The following is a 16710-nucleotide window of genomic DNA, read 5'->3' as shown; positions in this document are numbered from 1 at the left end:
CCTCAAGCTGTCCCCCTGGGTAGAGTGCTGTGGCATCACAGCTCACAGCAACCTCCAACTCCTGGGCTCAAGTGAGTCTCTTGCCTCTGCCTCCCAAGTAGCAGGGAACCACAGGCACCTGCCATAACGCCTGGCTGTTTTTTTTGGTTGCAGCCATCATTGTTGTTTGGCGAGCCTGGGCTGGATTCGAACCCACCACCTTAGGTGTATGTGGCTGGCACCTTAGCCACTTGAGCCACAGGCGCCGAGCCAGACCCCAAGATTCTAAGAAAAGGAAGGGAAAGACAGAGTCCTAGGCCGCCAGTAGCACGGCCTTCTCAGACACACCTGTCTCAGCGGGAACACTGCTGCCACCGCTGTGCCAGTCCTCTGAATGGAAACTCTGTCCCACCCCCCAGTTCTTTTCCCATACCCCCATCCCCTGCTCGGTGACCCCAGAGGGCACCCCCCTACCAGGTACTTACAACAAAGTCCCGGCCCCTGCAGAGTACCTCAGCAGACACGCCACTGTGAGGGCTGGACGAGTCCTTGGGGTATAGGATGTCACTGCCAATAAAGGTAGGGATGGCAGGTCAGGCTAAGGAGCCCCTCTCATTGCCTGCTGTCCAGGCTCTAAGCTGAAGCATAGCCCAGGTCCTGCCTCTTTCTAGCATAGACAGTACAGGCCTGAGTTCCCTGTGAACACGGGAAAGAAGCTGCCCCTCCCCATGCACCTAAGAGTTCTTCTTAATCCTTCTCAACCCACCATGCACACACTGGCCCAGCCCCCTACACATTCAGCAAGAGGTCAGGGTATCAGAGACAGACAAGGGCACAGCCCAGGACTTTCTGGAAGCCACGAAGTCTCATCTGTGAAGTGACATCAAGAGAAGGTGACAAAGCAATCAACAAAGCCTCTCGACCTGCTGAAAGGAGCGAGTGGGTGTGTGAGCTAAGGTAAGGGTTGGCACTGGGCTGGAGTCTGGTCAGGTTCTGGAATGCAAGTGGCACATTAGGCTCAAGAACAAAGGACCAGTACTCATGGCTTGGAGAACTTCAGGAAAAGGCCCAGGGCAGAGTAAACAGGGTGGGTGCCGAGGCACCCAAGTCTCCATAGGGTAATCCTGACCCACCTCCAGCCATAGACCCAACAACATCAAATGCCACTCAGGCCACCCTCACTCTCACTGACCAGTTCCCTACACATCAAGGCCCTCCCTTCTCCCTTGCTCAATCCTACCTGGCACCTCAGCCTTCAAGGTTGAGTTCTATGGGACAGGACTCTGCCTGTGGTGTTCTCGGCTGCCCCACAGAGATGTGCACCATGTTGGACCATAAGTCTGGTCCATGTTGTGGTCTGTAGTCAGTGTGCTCAACTGCAGTGGCCCCTACCCTAGCCCCCCCTCCACACAGTGTCTTGAGGACAGGAACAGTTTCTGAATGAGAGCTCTGTGCACAGCACAGAACAAACAATCAAGACATATTTCTGAATGAAGACATGAATTTTATGTTATCTTCTCCCAGACATAAAGGCTGAGGGCATATGGAAGGACCATCACTCACAGGCCACAGCCTAGCGTGGGCAGATCAGAGTGGGATTAGCAGACCAGCCAAGGCCCTAGAGTCCCTACCTTCAAGTCCTAGGCTAAATCATAACTACAAGGGTGGTGCATGCAGTGCTAGGCACAGAGCCCAGAGTGGAGTCCTGGAGCTCAGCTCTAAACCCTGCCTTGCTGCAAGACTTCTGGCACGTCCCTTTGTCTCTCTGGGCCAGTATCCTCAGATGAGTGATGGGAAAGCCTTTCCAGGTTTTTGTTATTCATGGAATAAACACATTTAGGAGCTGGTCCCATTTAACAAGTGACTTGCTATTGCAAAAGGCTTCTGTATTGAAAACCTAGTGTAAAACAGGCAATAGCGGCAAGGTACTGACAGTCATATTTACCAGTGAAAGAGTGCCACCACGTGGCAGTATATGAATACACTTTGTGATTTATTTGGCCAACCAGCTGAAATGGTAATAAGCTTTCTGCAAGTAATTACTTTTTTTAAAATTTGGAGCAATTCTTTTTCTCATACTGTTCACTTTACACTATACTATGCTACTTAAAAAAATGAATTTTAGGCTTGGTGCTCATAGCTCAGTGGTTAGGGCACTGGCCACATACATGGGGGCTGGCAGGTTCAAATCTGGCCCACGCCTGCTAAACAACAACTAAAACAAAAAATAGCCAGGTGGAGTGGTGGGCACCTGTAGTCCCAGCTACTTGGGAGGCTGAGGCAAGAGAATCACTAAAGCCCAAAAGGACACAGTGAGGACACTGTTAACTGTGACACCACAGCACTCTGCCAAGGGCAACACAGTGAGACTCTAACTCAAACAAACAAACAAAAAAAGTGAAATAGACACTCCCAGATTAACAAAAACCAAGGAAAATTCATCACTAGCTGACCTGCATTAAAGAAAATACTATAGCATTATTAGTTAGAAGGAAATTATCCCAGATAAAAACTCAAGAGATACAGAAAGGAATGACAAGTGAATTAAAAAGGTAAACATGTTAGTAGATCAAAAGAATATCGACTGACTGGATACAGCAATGCCTTGTGGGGTTTAAAATAAGAGAATTAAAATACTGTTGGCTGGGCATGGTGGCTCATGCCTATAATCCCAGCGTGGTAGGAGGTGGAGGCAGGTGGACTGCCTAAGCTCACAGGTTCAAGACCAGCCTGAGCAAGAGCAAGACCCTGGCTCTAAAAACAGCCAGGTACTGTAGTGGGTACCTATAGTCCCAGCTACTTAGGAGGCTGAGGCAAGAGGATCACTCCCACGATTTTGAGGTTGCTGTGAGCTATGATGCCATATCACTCTACCAAGGTTGACAAATAGAGACTCCATGTCAAAAAAAGGAAAATACTGTATACAAATACAGCAACATATGACTTAGAACAGAGGTTCTCAACCTGTTGGTTGTGACCCCTTTGGGGATCGAACAGCCCCTTCACAGGGGGGTTGCCTAAGATATCCTGCATATCAGATATTTACATTACAATTCATAACAGTAGCAAAATTATAGTTATGAAGTAACAATGAAAATAATTCTATGGCTGGGGGTCTCCACAAAATGAGGAACTGTTTTAAAAGGTCATGGTATTAGGAAGGTTGAGAACCACTGACTTAGGAGGATAAATATATTCTAAGATCTTTGAACTCTCTTAGAAAAGGGTAAAAAGTGGCAATTAGTATTAAACTAGGATGAGCATGAAAGCTAGCTGAACATTGTAGAATAACCAATTTATGAGCCAAGAGAGAATAACTTTCCTTAGTAGGAAAAAAAAGGAAACAGCAGGCAGGACAAACAGAAAGTACTGTAGATTTAACCCAAAACATCAGAAACCACATTAAAGTGAAATGGACCAAGTGCCCCCAGACCACAGAACATACCTCTTCACTACCCAGTTTCCTTGAACTAACATCGCCACCTTCTGGATGCCACGCATAACAGCCACAGAGTCGACAGATGGGCCCAAGAGGCTCATCAAGTTGGCAAAAGGCATGACCTTCACTGAGGAGGACATAAGCGTCGTCAGGCAAAGGAAAGTGGCCTGGCCCTCCCAGCTACCCCACAAAGTGTAACAATATCTGTAAGAGGGATGACTGACATTCACTGGCTGCTCACTATGTGCCAGGCACTATGTGCCTCGCTGAACCCTTTTGAGGATCCTATGAGGAAGACTTGAGCCTCAGGAGGGAACAGTCCATTACTACTCAGGCTCGCTCAGGGATAGTTCAGAACTATGAAGTGGCAACACAATAAGACACTATCTCAAAAAAAAAAGATCCTAATTCACATTTATATACCCACTAAGCCCTTTAGAAGCCTCACCTCTGATTCTTCACATCAGTCCCTAGGAACTATCATCAGTCTCTTTTTATAGATTAATAAACTAAAGTTCAGAAAGGTTAGTCACCTGCCTAAGTTCATAGCAGGCAATGGTGACAACAGGATGGGAACCCCGCTGCACTGCTTTGTGTATTATATTTCCAGTGACAGAGCTATAAAGTGGGGCAGACTCTGGGCATAGGGGCCTCTGGCCTCACCCTTGGTCCTTAAACTATCCCACAGATTCCATTTCCCTAGGCATCAGCAGGGCTAGGGCCCCTCAGAGGCCAGAGAGTGGCTACCCACCATTCTTCATCAGAATCTTGATCTGATCAGCCAGAGGCAGAGTGCGTAGCTGGGCCATGGACAGGACATTGCTGGGGGCCACTGGCTTATCTCTGTTGAAGGAGAAGGTGATAGGTTAAAGGAGGCTGGCCCAGGGGAGGAAGAAGGAGTCCAGCCCACTTTACTCACTTTTCCTCCTCCTGGCTAGGCGGCATCAGCATCATGAGGTACTCACTGTGGGAAGAGGGCAGGAGTCAGAGGCCCAGGGCTGCATGGAGGCTGAGCCTCCTCAGCAGCAGTACCTGCTAAGGGTCTGGGGAAGGTCACAGACTGAACCCTCAGAAGCCCTGAGATCTCAAGATGAACACTCCTACAGGAGAGGGGGGTCATCTCTTCCTAGGCCCACCCTCCTGGCCCTTTCCAGAGGACAATGGGATCCCTGTCCCTCCCTCATGCTAGAGAAAGGCCCACAGTCCCAAGGGAGGACCTATTCTCGAGGGACCCTCTCCTGGGGGCCCTGGCCCAGCCCAGCCCACCTGGGTGACTTGATGAGCTCCGTGTTCTCCACAGCACTTGAGCCTGGGCACAGCAGGTACTGGCGCTCATGCTCAGAGCGGCTGTCCTATTGGGGGGAAAGAAGGGTGTGGGGAAGAGCCTCAGCCATCCCCAAGGCCTCCTCCACCTTTGACTCCTGCCATCCACTGCTGAGTGCCAAGGCCAGCCACAGGACCATGTCCAACCTCCTGAGAACAGCACCCTGGCCTCTGAATCTGGCTGCAATCACCTATTTTCCAGGCTTTATGACTTGCCCATCCGAGCACCAGGGCCTCAGTGCCTGTCTATAATGCAGGAACACTACCACCAATGAATAAAAGAACAGCTCCCATTCATTGATGTGTGCCTAGGAAGTGCCAGGCTCTGTTCCAATGGCTACATATATATCTCATCCTCAAAATAACTCGGCAAGGTAGTTACTATTATTACTCCTCTCATTTTATAGATAAGGAAAGAGAGGTTAGGTAACTTGCCCAAGGTTACACAGCAGGAAACAGCAGAGTGTCTGGAAGCCTGACCCTGCCAACACAAATCTCTTCCAGAAAGGTTCCAGAGAAATCAGGAGCTGCTGATTTCTTCCAGGGGAAGAAAACACCCAAAAACCCACAAAAAAACACCAAGGAGCCCTAGTCCATGATGTCTATGGGAGTTAATATTCAATTGCTTCCTTCACTCAATACACAGGTTTCAAGGATTAGGTTCTAAAGTCAATGTACAAGATGAAAACCAAGTATCACAACTTTAGAGCATCTGACAGCATCAGGTAATGTCTGGCCTGTGGTCTAGGCCAATAGTGCATGAAAAATATGTAACCAAACACTAGCCCCATGGCAAGCCCAGCAAAATGCCCACACTCAAGGGGACTTCAAAGGGCCAAAATCCCAACCAGGAGAATGGTAGCCTTGCCTCTCTGTGCACATGCTGGCTCACTGGTATGGCTAGAGTGAAGAACAGACTGCTCATGAGACCTAGTCCTCTCTCTGTGGTATTACTGAATGGCTACACAGGAATCTGGTATGAGATGAGAACAGGAGTCCACACCCTAATACTTCTGGGCAATGGGGTTTTTCCCTAGCACACCATCAGACCCAGCTCACCCTGAGGCCATAGTAGTGCAGATGGACCCAGGGCTCCTCAGCATGCTTCTTCTGCAGAAACTCATAGGACTGCACTCGGCGTTGGCGAGCCTGCTCTGATTCTGGCCGGGAAAACCGTACCTGGGGTAGGATGAGAGGGGAGAGTCGTACCCTCAGGCCTTGACCCTTCCTGGGCTGCTATCTCAGATACTGCCAGGAAACCAGAGAACTCCACATTGAGGTTTTCCACTCTCTCTTCTTTTCCTGACAAGGATCATTTAAATTCAGTTCCAAAGGCTGGGTGCAATAACCAATGCCTGCAATTCCGGCACTTTGGGAGGCTGAGGCAAGAGGATTGCTTGAGACCAGGAGTTCAAGATCATCTAGACTAGCGATTCTCAACCTTTGGGTTGCAACCCACAGAACAGTATTAAAGGGCTGTGGCATTTGGAAGGTTGAGAACCACTGATCTAGGCAATACAGTGAGATCCTGTCTACATGAAATAAAAATATTAGCTAGGTGTGGGAGCACATGCCCATAGTCCCAACTACTCAGGAGGCTGAGGCAGGATGGCTTGAGCCCGGGAATTCTAGGTTGCAGTGAGCTATGATCACTCCACTGCATGCTAGCCTAGGTGACAGATCAAGACACTATCTCAGAAGAAAAAAATATGTATTTTTGTATATATGTGTGTGTACACAGACACGCACACACACACACACGCAATTGTTTTTTTCAATTTCAATCATGTCCCTCTTTGTGAACTGCCTACACAAGCCAGGGAGCCGCTTTTCCTTGCTTTTGTCTGCCTTGCCCAGAGGCTTTAACTGGATTATAGAATCTGGGGGCAACATACACAGAAGCTGCTATGAACTCTATCCCCACATCAGCAGTGCCAGCACTCCCCAGGCCTCGGGGCCACACAAGCACTCATCACCATTCTAGTCATGCCTATGCACTACCTGCGTTATCATCTAGGTACCATGTCTTTAAACACTACTCATTTTAACCTAAATATGCTTAATGGAGAAAATCTCGTAAACCATAAATGGAAAGTTAATATTCTTCAAACAATCTTTAAAGTTCGGGAATAACTATTAAAATGGAAACTGTTCATCTGTGCACCATGGAAAGGACGGAATCATAGATAACGGTTCCCAGGCACATACTGTGTCTGCAGATCACGTGCAGCTCCCTGAAGGTCATGTGGGCTCCCAGGCCCTGGCTTCCTATTCTGGGCAGCTGCAACAGGCACCAGGAGCCACACATCACACACAGCCAGGACTTTTGTCTTGTGTATAGCTATGACAACTCAGGCTGTTCCTTCCAGATGGTCCAGCAAAAAGGCTCAAAAAGGATGGATAGGCTCGGAACCTATGGTTCAAGTGGCTAAGGCGCCAGCTACATACACCTGAGTTGGCAGGTTCGAATCCAGCCTGGGCCCGCCAAACAACAATAATGGATGCAACCAAAAAATAGTCAGGCCTTGTGATGGGCGCCTGTGGTCCCAGCTACTTGGGAGGCAGAGGCAGGAGACTTGCTTGAGCCCAGGAGTTGGAGGTTGCTGTAAGCTGTGATGCCACAGCACTCTACCCAGGGCAACAGCTTGAGGCTGTCTCAAAAAAATAAAAGGCTGGATACTGTTATGTGCTCCAGCCCCTTTCCAGATAGACTCTCCGGGTGCCTGTATCTCTGGGTAGCTGAGCTACAAAAGTGGTCCTATTACTACTGACACCGCACCCTCTTCCCTTCCAGGGCCAGAGCTCACCGTGATCTGCTTAACATCATCTTCCGCCTCGTCCTGCGAAGAATCCCCAGCTGCAACAGAAAGAACCACTGCTTGCAGTCTCTAGTGGACCCCCAACTCCCTGTCTCAAACGCACCCACTAAGAGGCCTCAGGCAGGGTACCTGTGAATCTTCCTACAGAAAGAGGCAGTTGCATAAGTCAGTGGTTCTCGACTAGGGGGGAGTTTTGCCCTCCAGGGAACATTTGGCAATGTGTGAGGACATTTTTGGTTGTCATGACTGTGAGGGTGGGTTCCACTGGCATGTAGTGGGTAGACACCAGAGATGCTGCTAAGCATCCTAAAATCCCATCCCTCTAATACTTTACCATAACCAAGCGATCCCACCAAGATGCAGATAGACAGCAGGGCAGGAATCCAGGGCTCACCCTCATTGGCCACCTCCCTCTCACGGTGCTTGGCGTCTGCCTTATCGAGGTAGGAGAAGCTGGGCCGTAGCTGCAGGATGCCATGCAAAGGTGTTAGGTGAAGCTCCCCTGGAGGAGGAAGAAAGGCTTGGACTTGACTCTAGAAACTAAAGATGGATGACCCACCAAGCTTGGCTCAAAGTTATCACAAAGTACCATGAAGGCCCAGACACTGCCAAATCATCCTCTTCCCCCCACCCCTGCCCCAGTCCTCCATCTATGGCCCTGGAACCACCAGGCTGTGACCCAATCCCAACTCCCCCTGGTTTTGCTGGACATAGAAGGGACCCAAGCCAGACATGAACCTGGACTCTTCTGATCAAAGCCACTTCCCTCAGGGCCACTTCCCCACCTGCTTGCCAACACTGGCATATCCTTAGCAAACATGCCTTGCTCTTTCCCTTCCAGTCCTCTGCCAGGCTATCCTCACCACCCCTGCCTCTCTACCTGCACTTCCTCTTCTCATCCTCCACCTCCTCCTGTCAAAACCCCACCCATCTCATTAAGAAGTTTGCTAGTGCCAATGTGGCTAGAGAAGCAGCCCTGCCTCAGGTGAGTGGACTGTCTACATCAGGCGTCCTCAAACTACAGCCCGTGGGCTTCATACGGCCCGCCGAGGACATTTATCCAGCCCACCGGGTGTTTTTGCCGCCACTGCCTGTCCTGCTTAGCAGTCAACTTGTCCCAGGGCCCACAGTCCGGACCCCAATGGTCTGAGGGACACTGAACTGGTCCCCTGTTTAAAAAGTTTGAGGACCCCTGGCTACATGGTCTCTAAAGATTCTGACTTTTCTTTATAGTCTTGGCTACAAAGGATACGGCTTTAAGGATTACACTTTTAAGATACTAGGTCAAAACAGAACACTGTAGTTACTGACATAACTACTTTTGATTCTGTTCTGGTTCCTGTGTTCAAATTAATATATGTGTATATAATTTTTTTTTTTTGGGAGTCTCACTATGTTGCCCTGGGTAGAGTGACATGGTATCACAGCTCACAGCAACCTCAAACTCCTGGGCTTAAGCAATTCTCTTGCCTCAACCTCCCAAGTAGCTGGGACTACAGGTGCCCACCACAACACCTGGCTATTTTTCTTTTTGTTGTTGCAGTTGTCACCGTTACCCAGATGGCTCAGGCAGGGTTCAAACCCGCCTGCCTCTGTGTATGTGGCCGGTGCCGCAACTACTGTGCTACGGGCGCCGAGCCTCAAATTAATATATTTATTGTTTTAGAAACAAAATACATAAGCACTTTGTATTTTTTACCAGCTTTGAGATATGACATATGCAACTTGCTCATTAGAAACAAATAATTCAGTGCATTTTAACTTATGCAGAGTTGAACAACCAATTTTATTTTATTTATTTATTTTTATGGGTTTTCTTTTTTGAGGCAGAGTTTTACTCTGTCACCCTGTGTTCAATGCCATGGCATCATTATAGCTCACAGCAACCTCAAACTCCTGGGCTCAAGAATTCCTCCTGCCTCAGCCTCCTACGTAGCTGAGGACTACAGGCTCCTGCCACAATACCCAGCTAGTTTTTCTATGTTTAGTAGAGATGGGGTCTTGCTCTCCCTCAGGCTGATCCTGAACTTCTGAGCTCAGGTCATCCACCTGCCTCAGCCTCTCACAGTGCTAGGATTACAGGTATGAGCCACCATACCTTGCCACCACAATCAATTTTAGAACTTTTTCATCTCCCCAGAAAGAACAGGTCATCTCTGCTCTACTCCTCCATTGGTAACCATTACTCTAGCTCTGTTTCTATGGATTTGCCTATTTTAGACATTTCATATATAATTATGCATCACTTCGTAACACAGGTGTGTTCTAAAAAATCAGTCTTTAGCAATTCTGTCAAGAAATTCACTGAATGTACTTACACAAACCTAGATGGTCTAGCCCTCTACACACCTAGGCTATATGGAATGGTGTAGCCTATGGCTGCTAGGCTATAAACCAGCACAGCATGTTACTGTGCTAAATACTATAGACAGGCCGGGCACAATGGCTTGCTCCTGTAATCCTAGTACTCTGGAAGGCCAAGGCAAGGTGGATCATCTGAGCTTAGGATTTCGAGACCAAGAGTGAGACCCTGTCTTTGGGATATTGTGGTGGGTGCCTAAAGTCCCAGCTACTTGGGAGGCTGAGACAGAAGATTGCTTGAGGCCAAGAGTTTGAGGTTACTATGAGCTATGACACCACAGTGCTCAATCCCAGGGGGAATGAGTGAGACTTGTCTCAAAAGCAAAGAAATAAATAAAAATACTGTAGGTAACTGTAGCATCTGTGTATCTCAATGTTGAAAAGGTCTGGTAAAAATATGGTATAAAAGATTTAAAAAAGTATAAGGCTTAGTAACCATGAATGGATCATACAGGACTGGAAGTTGTTCTGGGTGATGAGTGAATGAGGGCCTAGGACATTACTGTCTATTACTACAGACTTTATAAACACTATACCTAGGATATATTAAATTTATAACAAGTGTTTTTCTTTGTTCAATAATAAATTGCCTTAGTTTACTATAGCAGGTCTAAGCTTACTATTTTTTTTTTACTTTATAAAGTTTTTAATTTTTTAAAAATTTTAGATTCTTGTGATAATACAAAACAAAAACACTGTACAGCTACACAAAAATGTTCTTTCTTTATATCCTATTCTATAAGCTTTTCCTATTTAAAAACTTTTTTTTGGGGTGGCACCTGTAGCTCAAGGAGTAGGGCACCTGCCCCATATGCTGGAGGTGGTGGGTTCAAACCCAGCCCTGCCCAAAAAAAAAAAAAAAAAAAAAAAAAAAAAAAAAACAACTTTTTTTTTTGAGACAGAGTCTCACTTACTATGTTGCCCTTGGTAGAGTGCTGTGGTATCACAGCGCACAGCAACCTCAAACTCGGGCTTAAGTGATCCTCTTGCCTCAGCCTCCTAGGTAGCTGGGACTACATGCACCAGCCACAACACCTGGCTATATTGTTGTTGTTGCTGTCACTGTTGTTTAGCAGGCCTGGGTTCCTGCCTAAAAACCATTGTACTATGGGTGCCAAGCCTAAAAACTTTCTTTTTTAATTACCTTTTACACTGGCTCAGTGCCTGTAGCACAGTGGTTACGGCGCCAGCCACATACACCGAAGCTGGCAGGTCCAAACATGGCCCAGGCCAGCTAAAACTACAATGACAACTGCAACAAAAAATAGCCAGGCATTGTGGTGGGCGCCTGTAGTACCAGCTACTTGGCAGGCTGAGGCAAGAGGATCACTTAAGCCAGTGGTTCTCAACCTTCCCAATACCACGACCCTTTAATAAGTTCCTCATGTTGTGGTGACCCCCAACCATAAAATTATTTTCATTGCTACTTCTTAACTATAATTTTACTACTGTTATGAATCGTAATATAAATATCTGATACGCAGGATATATTTAGGCAGCCCCTGTGAAAGGGTCGTTCAACCTCTAAAGGGGTCTCAACCCACAGGTTGAGAACCATTGACTTAAGCCCAAGAGTTGGAGGTTGCTGTGAGCTGTGACACCACAGCACTTTACTGAGGGTGACATAATGAGACTCTGTCTCGAAAAAAAAAATTTTTTTTTTCAGCAGCATTATAACCGTGTGGGACCACAGTTGTACGTGCAGTCCATCATCAACTGAAATGTCATCATGCAGCACATCACTGTAAATGGAATGATGACTTGTAGCTGCCTTCTGTCTCTTAACGTAAGGTCTCAAAGGCTTATCCACATGGTACTATGTATCAGCGCTTTAATCCTTTACCCGGCCAAATACTCCATTGCATAGATGCACATTTTGTTTAACCATGAATCCGTTGATGGATGTTTGGGTTGTTTCTGCTTTTCTAAATGCTACTATGAACATCTGTATACAAATGTTTGTGTGGATACATGTTTTAATTTTTCGTGGATAGATGATGCCTAGGAATGGAACGGCTATGTCATAAATACCTTATATTTAAAAACAAAATTCTCTCCTAAAAGTATGTTGTGCTGTGTGTATGTTTCTGTGTCCCAGAAGGATATCATGGTTTTGATCCCCCACCCCTATTAGGTTGGGCAGTGCCCAACCAAAAGTCCCCAAAGGTGGCCACTTCTAGCCCCCTAAAAATCTGTAACTTCTGTCATTTCCACACATGCCTGGACCCCACAGGTGTCTAGCATTTAAAGGAGGTGGGAGCTGGACCCAGGCTGCCTAAAGTATCTCTGCCCCAATCCCCATCCTTCTTCCCCCACAATGCCCAGCCCCGGGTACCTTGCCTGTAGAGCGCAGCCGCGTACCGGGATGTGTTACTGGTGGTCTGGGAAGAGCAGAAGGTCTGCTTGTCCATCAGCTTCCTGGGAGCACAGGCAGAACCGACGTTAGGGGAAGAAAATTCCAGAGCCAAGGCTGGCTGGCACAGCCCATGCCACCGAGACACCTCCTGAAATGTGACAGCCAGAGACCAAGGCCACAGGGCAGCCTGTGTCTACCTCAAGAAGGGAGCCAGGGGATGAGAAAATCCACAGTACTGTTTGTGGACCAAGAAACAAGGGGTATGTGGAAGCTCCAGGGACCAGCCTAGGACAAGCCCAGCCCCCTGAAAAGCTGGGACACTGGTGTGGAGCCCAGTAATGAAGCAGGAGGATCCTAATTGAGAATAAGGGAGGTCAGGGACTCACGAGGAGTATGTGCTGGTCTCATCGGCGCAGGCCCCATCCACATTCAGCGCAATCTGTTCCCCTTTGCTGCGGCAATAGTTGGGATTCAGGGTGTCGATGGCCATTTCAAGCTCTACCTGGAAGCACAAAGCACCCCCCCAGCTGTGAGGACCCCCAAGGCACAGCTTCCCAGGGTCACTCATGGCCCCACTCTGGCCACCTCCTAAGATGACTAAGAAGCAAGACTAATCATGTCCTTCCCCAAGTAACCCTGGGCTTCCATCCATACTTGAGGTTCCAATAGAAAATATCCATACAATCTTGTTTGTTCCCTACTCTACTCCCACAGATCAAAATATTTCTGATAAAAACCCTTATTTCCAACTTCTCTTGAAACGTCAGCAGAACTGACAATCTTGGAACAGTACTTCCATGCAGCTGCAAGGGGCTAGAATAGCAGCTGCCCCATCCACCAGGGGCAGTCTATTAACTCTGATTCTCCTTGCCCCTGGCACCCCACCCCATCTAGGCACTAGAGCATCCTCCTATAAGGCTCACCTCATCCTAGGAACCTGAACTTATCCATAACCCCACTCCCCAGATCACCCTGAACCTCATTTGGCCCTGGCCTCTATGCAGCTGCCTACCCCTGTTCTTTCTGGAAATTCTTTCTTTCCTCACCTCTTTAAGCCCCCATGAGCTGCTGGTTCTCCTAATTCTCCATTCACTCCTTCTCTGGGCTTCCAGTCCCCAAAGGCCCATGACTATGCCTCTAGCAGCTCATACCCTAATTAGCCCCCACCCCTCGACATACATGATGCTCTGAGAGAGAAGCCCCACCTTCTGCTGCTTGGGCTTGATCTTGGCTGAGAGGTGTGGGATGTCATCATAGGTCATTGAGGCTGGACGTACAGGGTACTAGAGAGGGAAAGGGAGCCATCAGGACACAATGCCCACAAGCTGGGCTCCAGGGCCTCTGATTCCAACCTGCACAGAGGCTAGGGACCCAGGGCCCAACAGGCCATACCACAGGCCCCTCACTGGCCTCCTTCCAAAGGGCAATTTTAGGATGTCTTTGACTCCTGAGGGATACGCCTAAGCACCAGAAATCCAAGTATGTGCCCTGTGGCTCTAGCAACTCACAGCACAGCTGTGGGAGTAAAGAGTGAGGGTCTAAGGCCTAACCACCAGTAAGGCTGAGCAAAATGAAACCAAAAGAAAGCAAGAGGGAAAGCAAGACCAGTGCTGTTCACCATCAACGCTGGAAGACGGATGTGGGAACTCCCATTCTCTCTCCTTTTATAGTTGTGTGAACAAAAGGTTGCAGAGTAAAGGGAGCTCGGCACAGCCCTCTCAGGGGCCACTCATGCTCTCGTGTAAAGTTATTTCTGTAAATGGCTCAGGCTGTAACACTTTGCTCTGAAACCTATTTCTTCACTCTGAACATACAGGATGCCTTCCTTTCTCTCCCACGGCACGCTATGGGTGGTAGATACATCCTTCATCACTGCCTGGTTGCAGGACAGCCTCTGGCATGAACCTGGTAAAGGCATGGCAATGCAGAAACAGGCTCTACTTCTGGGGACCATTTCAGATCAGTTATGTTCTAGCCTAAAGAAACAGTCACTTCTTAAAAGTTCACTTAAATAGTAGCTCTGAGATCACCTGCCCTCGAGGTGAGAAGCTGAGGAGCACAGGTTCTAGAATCAGATAGGCCTGGCCTCTGGTCCCCACTCAGGCACTTGCTATGTGCCTGGGCAAGCCCCTCACCTCTCAGGGCCACTGTGTGTATGGAGGTGCAAAGGAAGCTGAGGGTCATTCAGAGTCTAGCACACTGTGGACACACTCAGGGGTCACCATCACTGTCAGTCAGCCAAGGACAGACCCCCACACCCACAGCCAGAAAGGGAGACCCTGTGCAAGTTAGGGCCTTTCTATGCCTCACTTTCTCATGTTTAAAACCTTTTATGAGAATGTAAAGTGATACAAAATAACCCAGCAGCTCCTCAAAAGACCTAACATGAAGTTACCATATGCTCTAGCAATTCCACTCATAGGTAAACATGAAGAGAAATGAGAACTTATGTCCATACAAAAACTTGTGTGTGTGCCTAGTGTGGTGGCTCACATTTTAATGCCAACAGTTTGGGAGGCCAAGGCAGGAAGATTGTTTAAACCTAGGAGTTTAAGACCAGCCTGGGCATCATAGCAAGACCCATCTCTACAAAAAAAAAAATTTTAAATTAACCAGGCAGGCTCAGCGCCTGTAGCACAGTGGTTACAGCGCCAGCCACATACACCAAGGGTGGTGGGTTCAAACCCAGCCTGGGCAAGCTAAACAACTACAATAACAAGAAAAAAAAAAATAGCTGGGCATTGTGGCAGATGCTTGTAGTCCCAGCTACTTGGGAGACTGAGGCAAGAGAGAATTGCTTAAGCCCAAACATTTGAGGTTGCTGTGAGCTGTGATGCCATAGCACTCTACTGAGGGTGACATAGTGAGACTCTTTAACCAGGCATGGTAGCACACACATGCAGCCCCAGCTACTCAGAAGGCTAAGGCAAGAGGATCACTTGAGCTCCAGAGTTTGAGGACATAGTGAGCTACGACCTTCCCACTGCCTTCTAGCCTGGGCAAGAGAATAAGACCTAATCTTAAAAATAAAAAATAAAAAAAACTTGGGCACAGCCCAGTGGTTCATGCCTGTAATCCCAGCATTCTGGGAGGCTGAGGCAGGTGGGATTGCCTGAGGTCACAGGTTCAAAACCAGCCTGAGCCAGAGCAAGACCCTGCCTCTAAAAATAACTGGGCATTGTAGTGGGCGCCCATAGTCCCAGCTACTCGGGAAGCTGAAGCAAAAGAATTACTTGAGCCAAGGGTTAGAGGTTGCTGAGAGCTATGACACCACGGCACTCTGTTGCAAAGTGAGACTCTGTCTCAAAAAAAAAAAACACCCTTGTTTGTGAAATGTTCACGGTGGCATTATTAATAGCCAAAAAGTGGAAACCCAAATACTCATCAGCTAATGAATGGATATGCAAACTGTGGCACATCTATACTTTAGCGTATTATCCACAAAAAAAAAAAAGGAAATACTACACACTACAACATGTCAGGCTAAGTGAAAGGAGTCAGCTGCAAAAGGCCACATATAGCATGGTCCTAGCCACATAAATGTCCAGAATGGGCAATCCATAGACAGACAGGTGAATGGTCACCTGGGCTAGAGGTGGGAATGAGGTATGGAGCACATGAGTATTGAATGCTAATGGGTTTGAGGTTTCTCTTGAGGGCACAAAAGTGTCCTAAAATAGATGTGATGCTATCTATTAATGGCATCATTACTATCACCACTGAGCAAATGACAAAACTTAGTTGCACAAACCCATGAATAGACTGCAATCTACTTCATGCACACCTACATGGAGAAATTACATGATATGTCATTGATATCTCAATGCAATTGTTACAAAAATATAATGATTAAGGTTGGGTACAGTGGCTCACCCCTATAATCCTAGCACTCTGGGAGGCCAAGGCAGATGGATCGCTTAAGCTCAAGAGTTTGAGAGTAGCCTGAGCAAAAGCGAGACCTCATCTCTAAAAACTAGCTAGGCATTGTGGCAGGCACCTATAATGCCAGCTACTCAGGAGGCTGAGGCAAGAGGATCACTTAAGCCCAGGAGTTTGGGATTGCGATGAACTATGACACTATAGCACTCTACCAAGGGTGACAAAATGAGACTCTGTCTTGGGCTCAGCGGCTAGGGCACCAGCCACATACACCGGAGCTAGCAGGTTGTAACCCAGCGCAGACCTGTCAAACAACAACGACAACTAAGACCAATAACTAGCCAGGTGTTGTGGCAGGTGCCTGCAGGCCCAGCTACTTGGGAGGCTAAGGCAAGAGAATCGCTTAAGCCCAAGAGTTTGAGGTTGCTGTGAGCTGTGACACCACACAGCACTCTACCGAGGGCAACATAGTAGAAATGATGGGAAAAGTTCAGAGGCAACACAGACTCTTTCTCAAAGAAAAAAAATATATATAAAAAAGAGACTGTCAGCTC

The 16710-nt window shown here is 47.7% G+C and overlaps 1 protein-coding gene across 3 annotated transcripts in view; it reads right to left on the bottom strand.

Annotated features, from left to right (window-relative positions):
• The window catches only part of POLR3E (RNA polymerase III subunit E), a 32648-nt gene that overhangs the window by 8311 nt on the left and 7627 nt on the right, over positions 1-16710 (bottom strand). For all 3 annotated transcript variants that reach the window (XM_023516705.1, XM_023516707.1, XM_023516706.1), the window contains exons 4-14: positions 13483-13560; positions 12664-12779; positions 12257-12339; positions 7955-8062; positions 7549-7598; positions 5801-5920; positions 4685-4770; positions 4338-4382; positions 4170-4261; positions 3425-3545; positions 465-546 (exon numbers count right to left, since the gene is read on the bottom strand). In XM_023516705.1, the coding sequence (XP_023372473.1) occupies positions 465-546; positions 3425-3545; positions 4170-4261; positions 4338-4382; positions 4685-4770; positions 5801-5920; positions 7549-7598; positions 7955-8062; positions 12257-12339; positions 12664-12779; positions 13483-13560 (981 nt within the window). The remainder of the gene's footprint in view (positions 1-464; positions 547-3424; positions 3546-4169; positions 4262-4337; positions 4383-4684; positions 4771-5800; positions 5921-7548; positions 7599-7954; positions 8063-12256; positions 12340-12663; positions 12780-13482; positions 13561-16710) is intronic.

The sequence above is a fragment of the Otolemur garnettii genome, unplaced genomic scaffold (assembly GCF_000181295.1).
Source record: "Otolemur garnettii isolate 467f Iridium unplaced genomic scaffold, OtoGar3 scaffold00096, whole genome shotgun sequence".
In the NCBI taxonomy this organism is placed as follows: domain Eukaryota; kingdom Metazoa; phylum Chordata; class Mammalia; order Primates; family Galagidae; genus Otolemur; species Otolemur garnettii.
The sequence above is the reverse complement of the archived record's forward strand: the minus strand, read 5'-3'. Positions and strand labels throughout refer to the sequence as shown.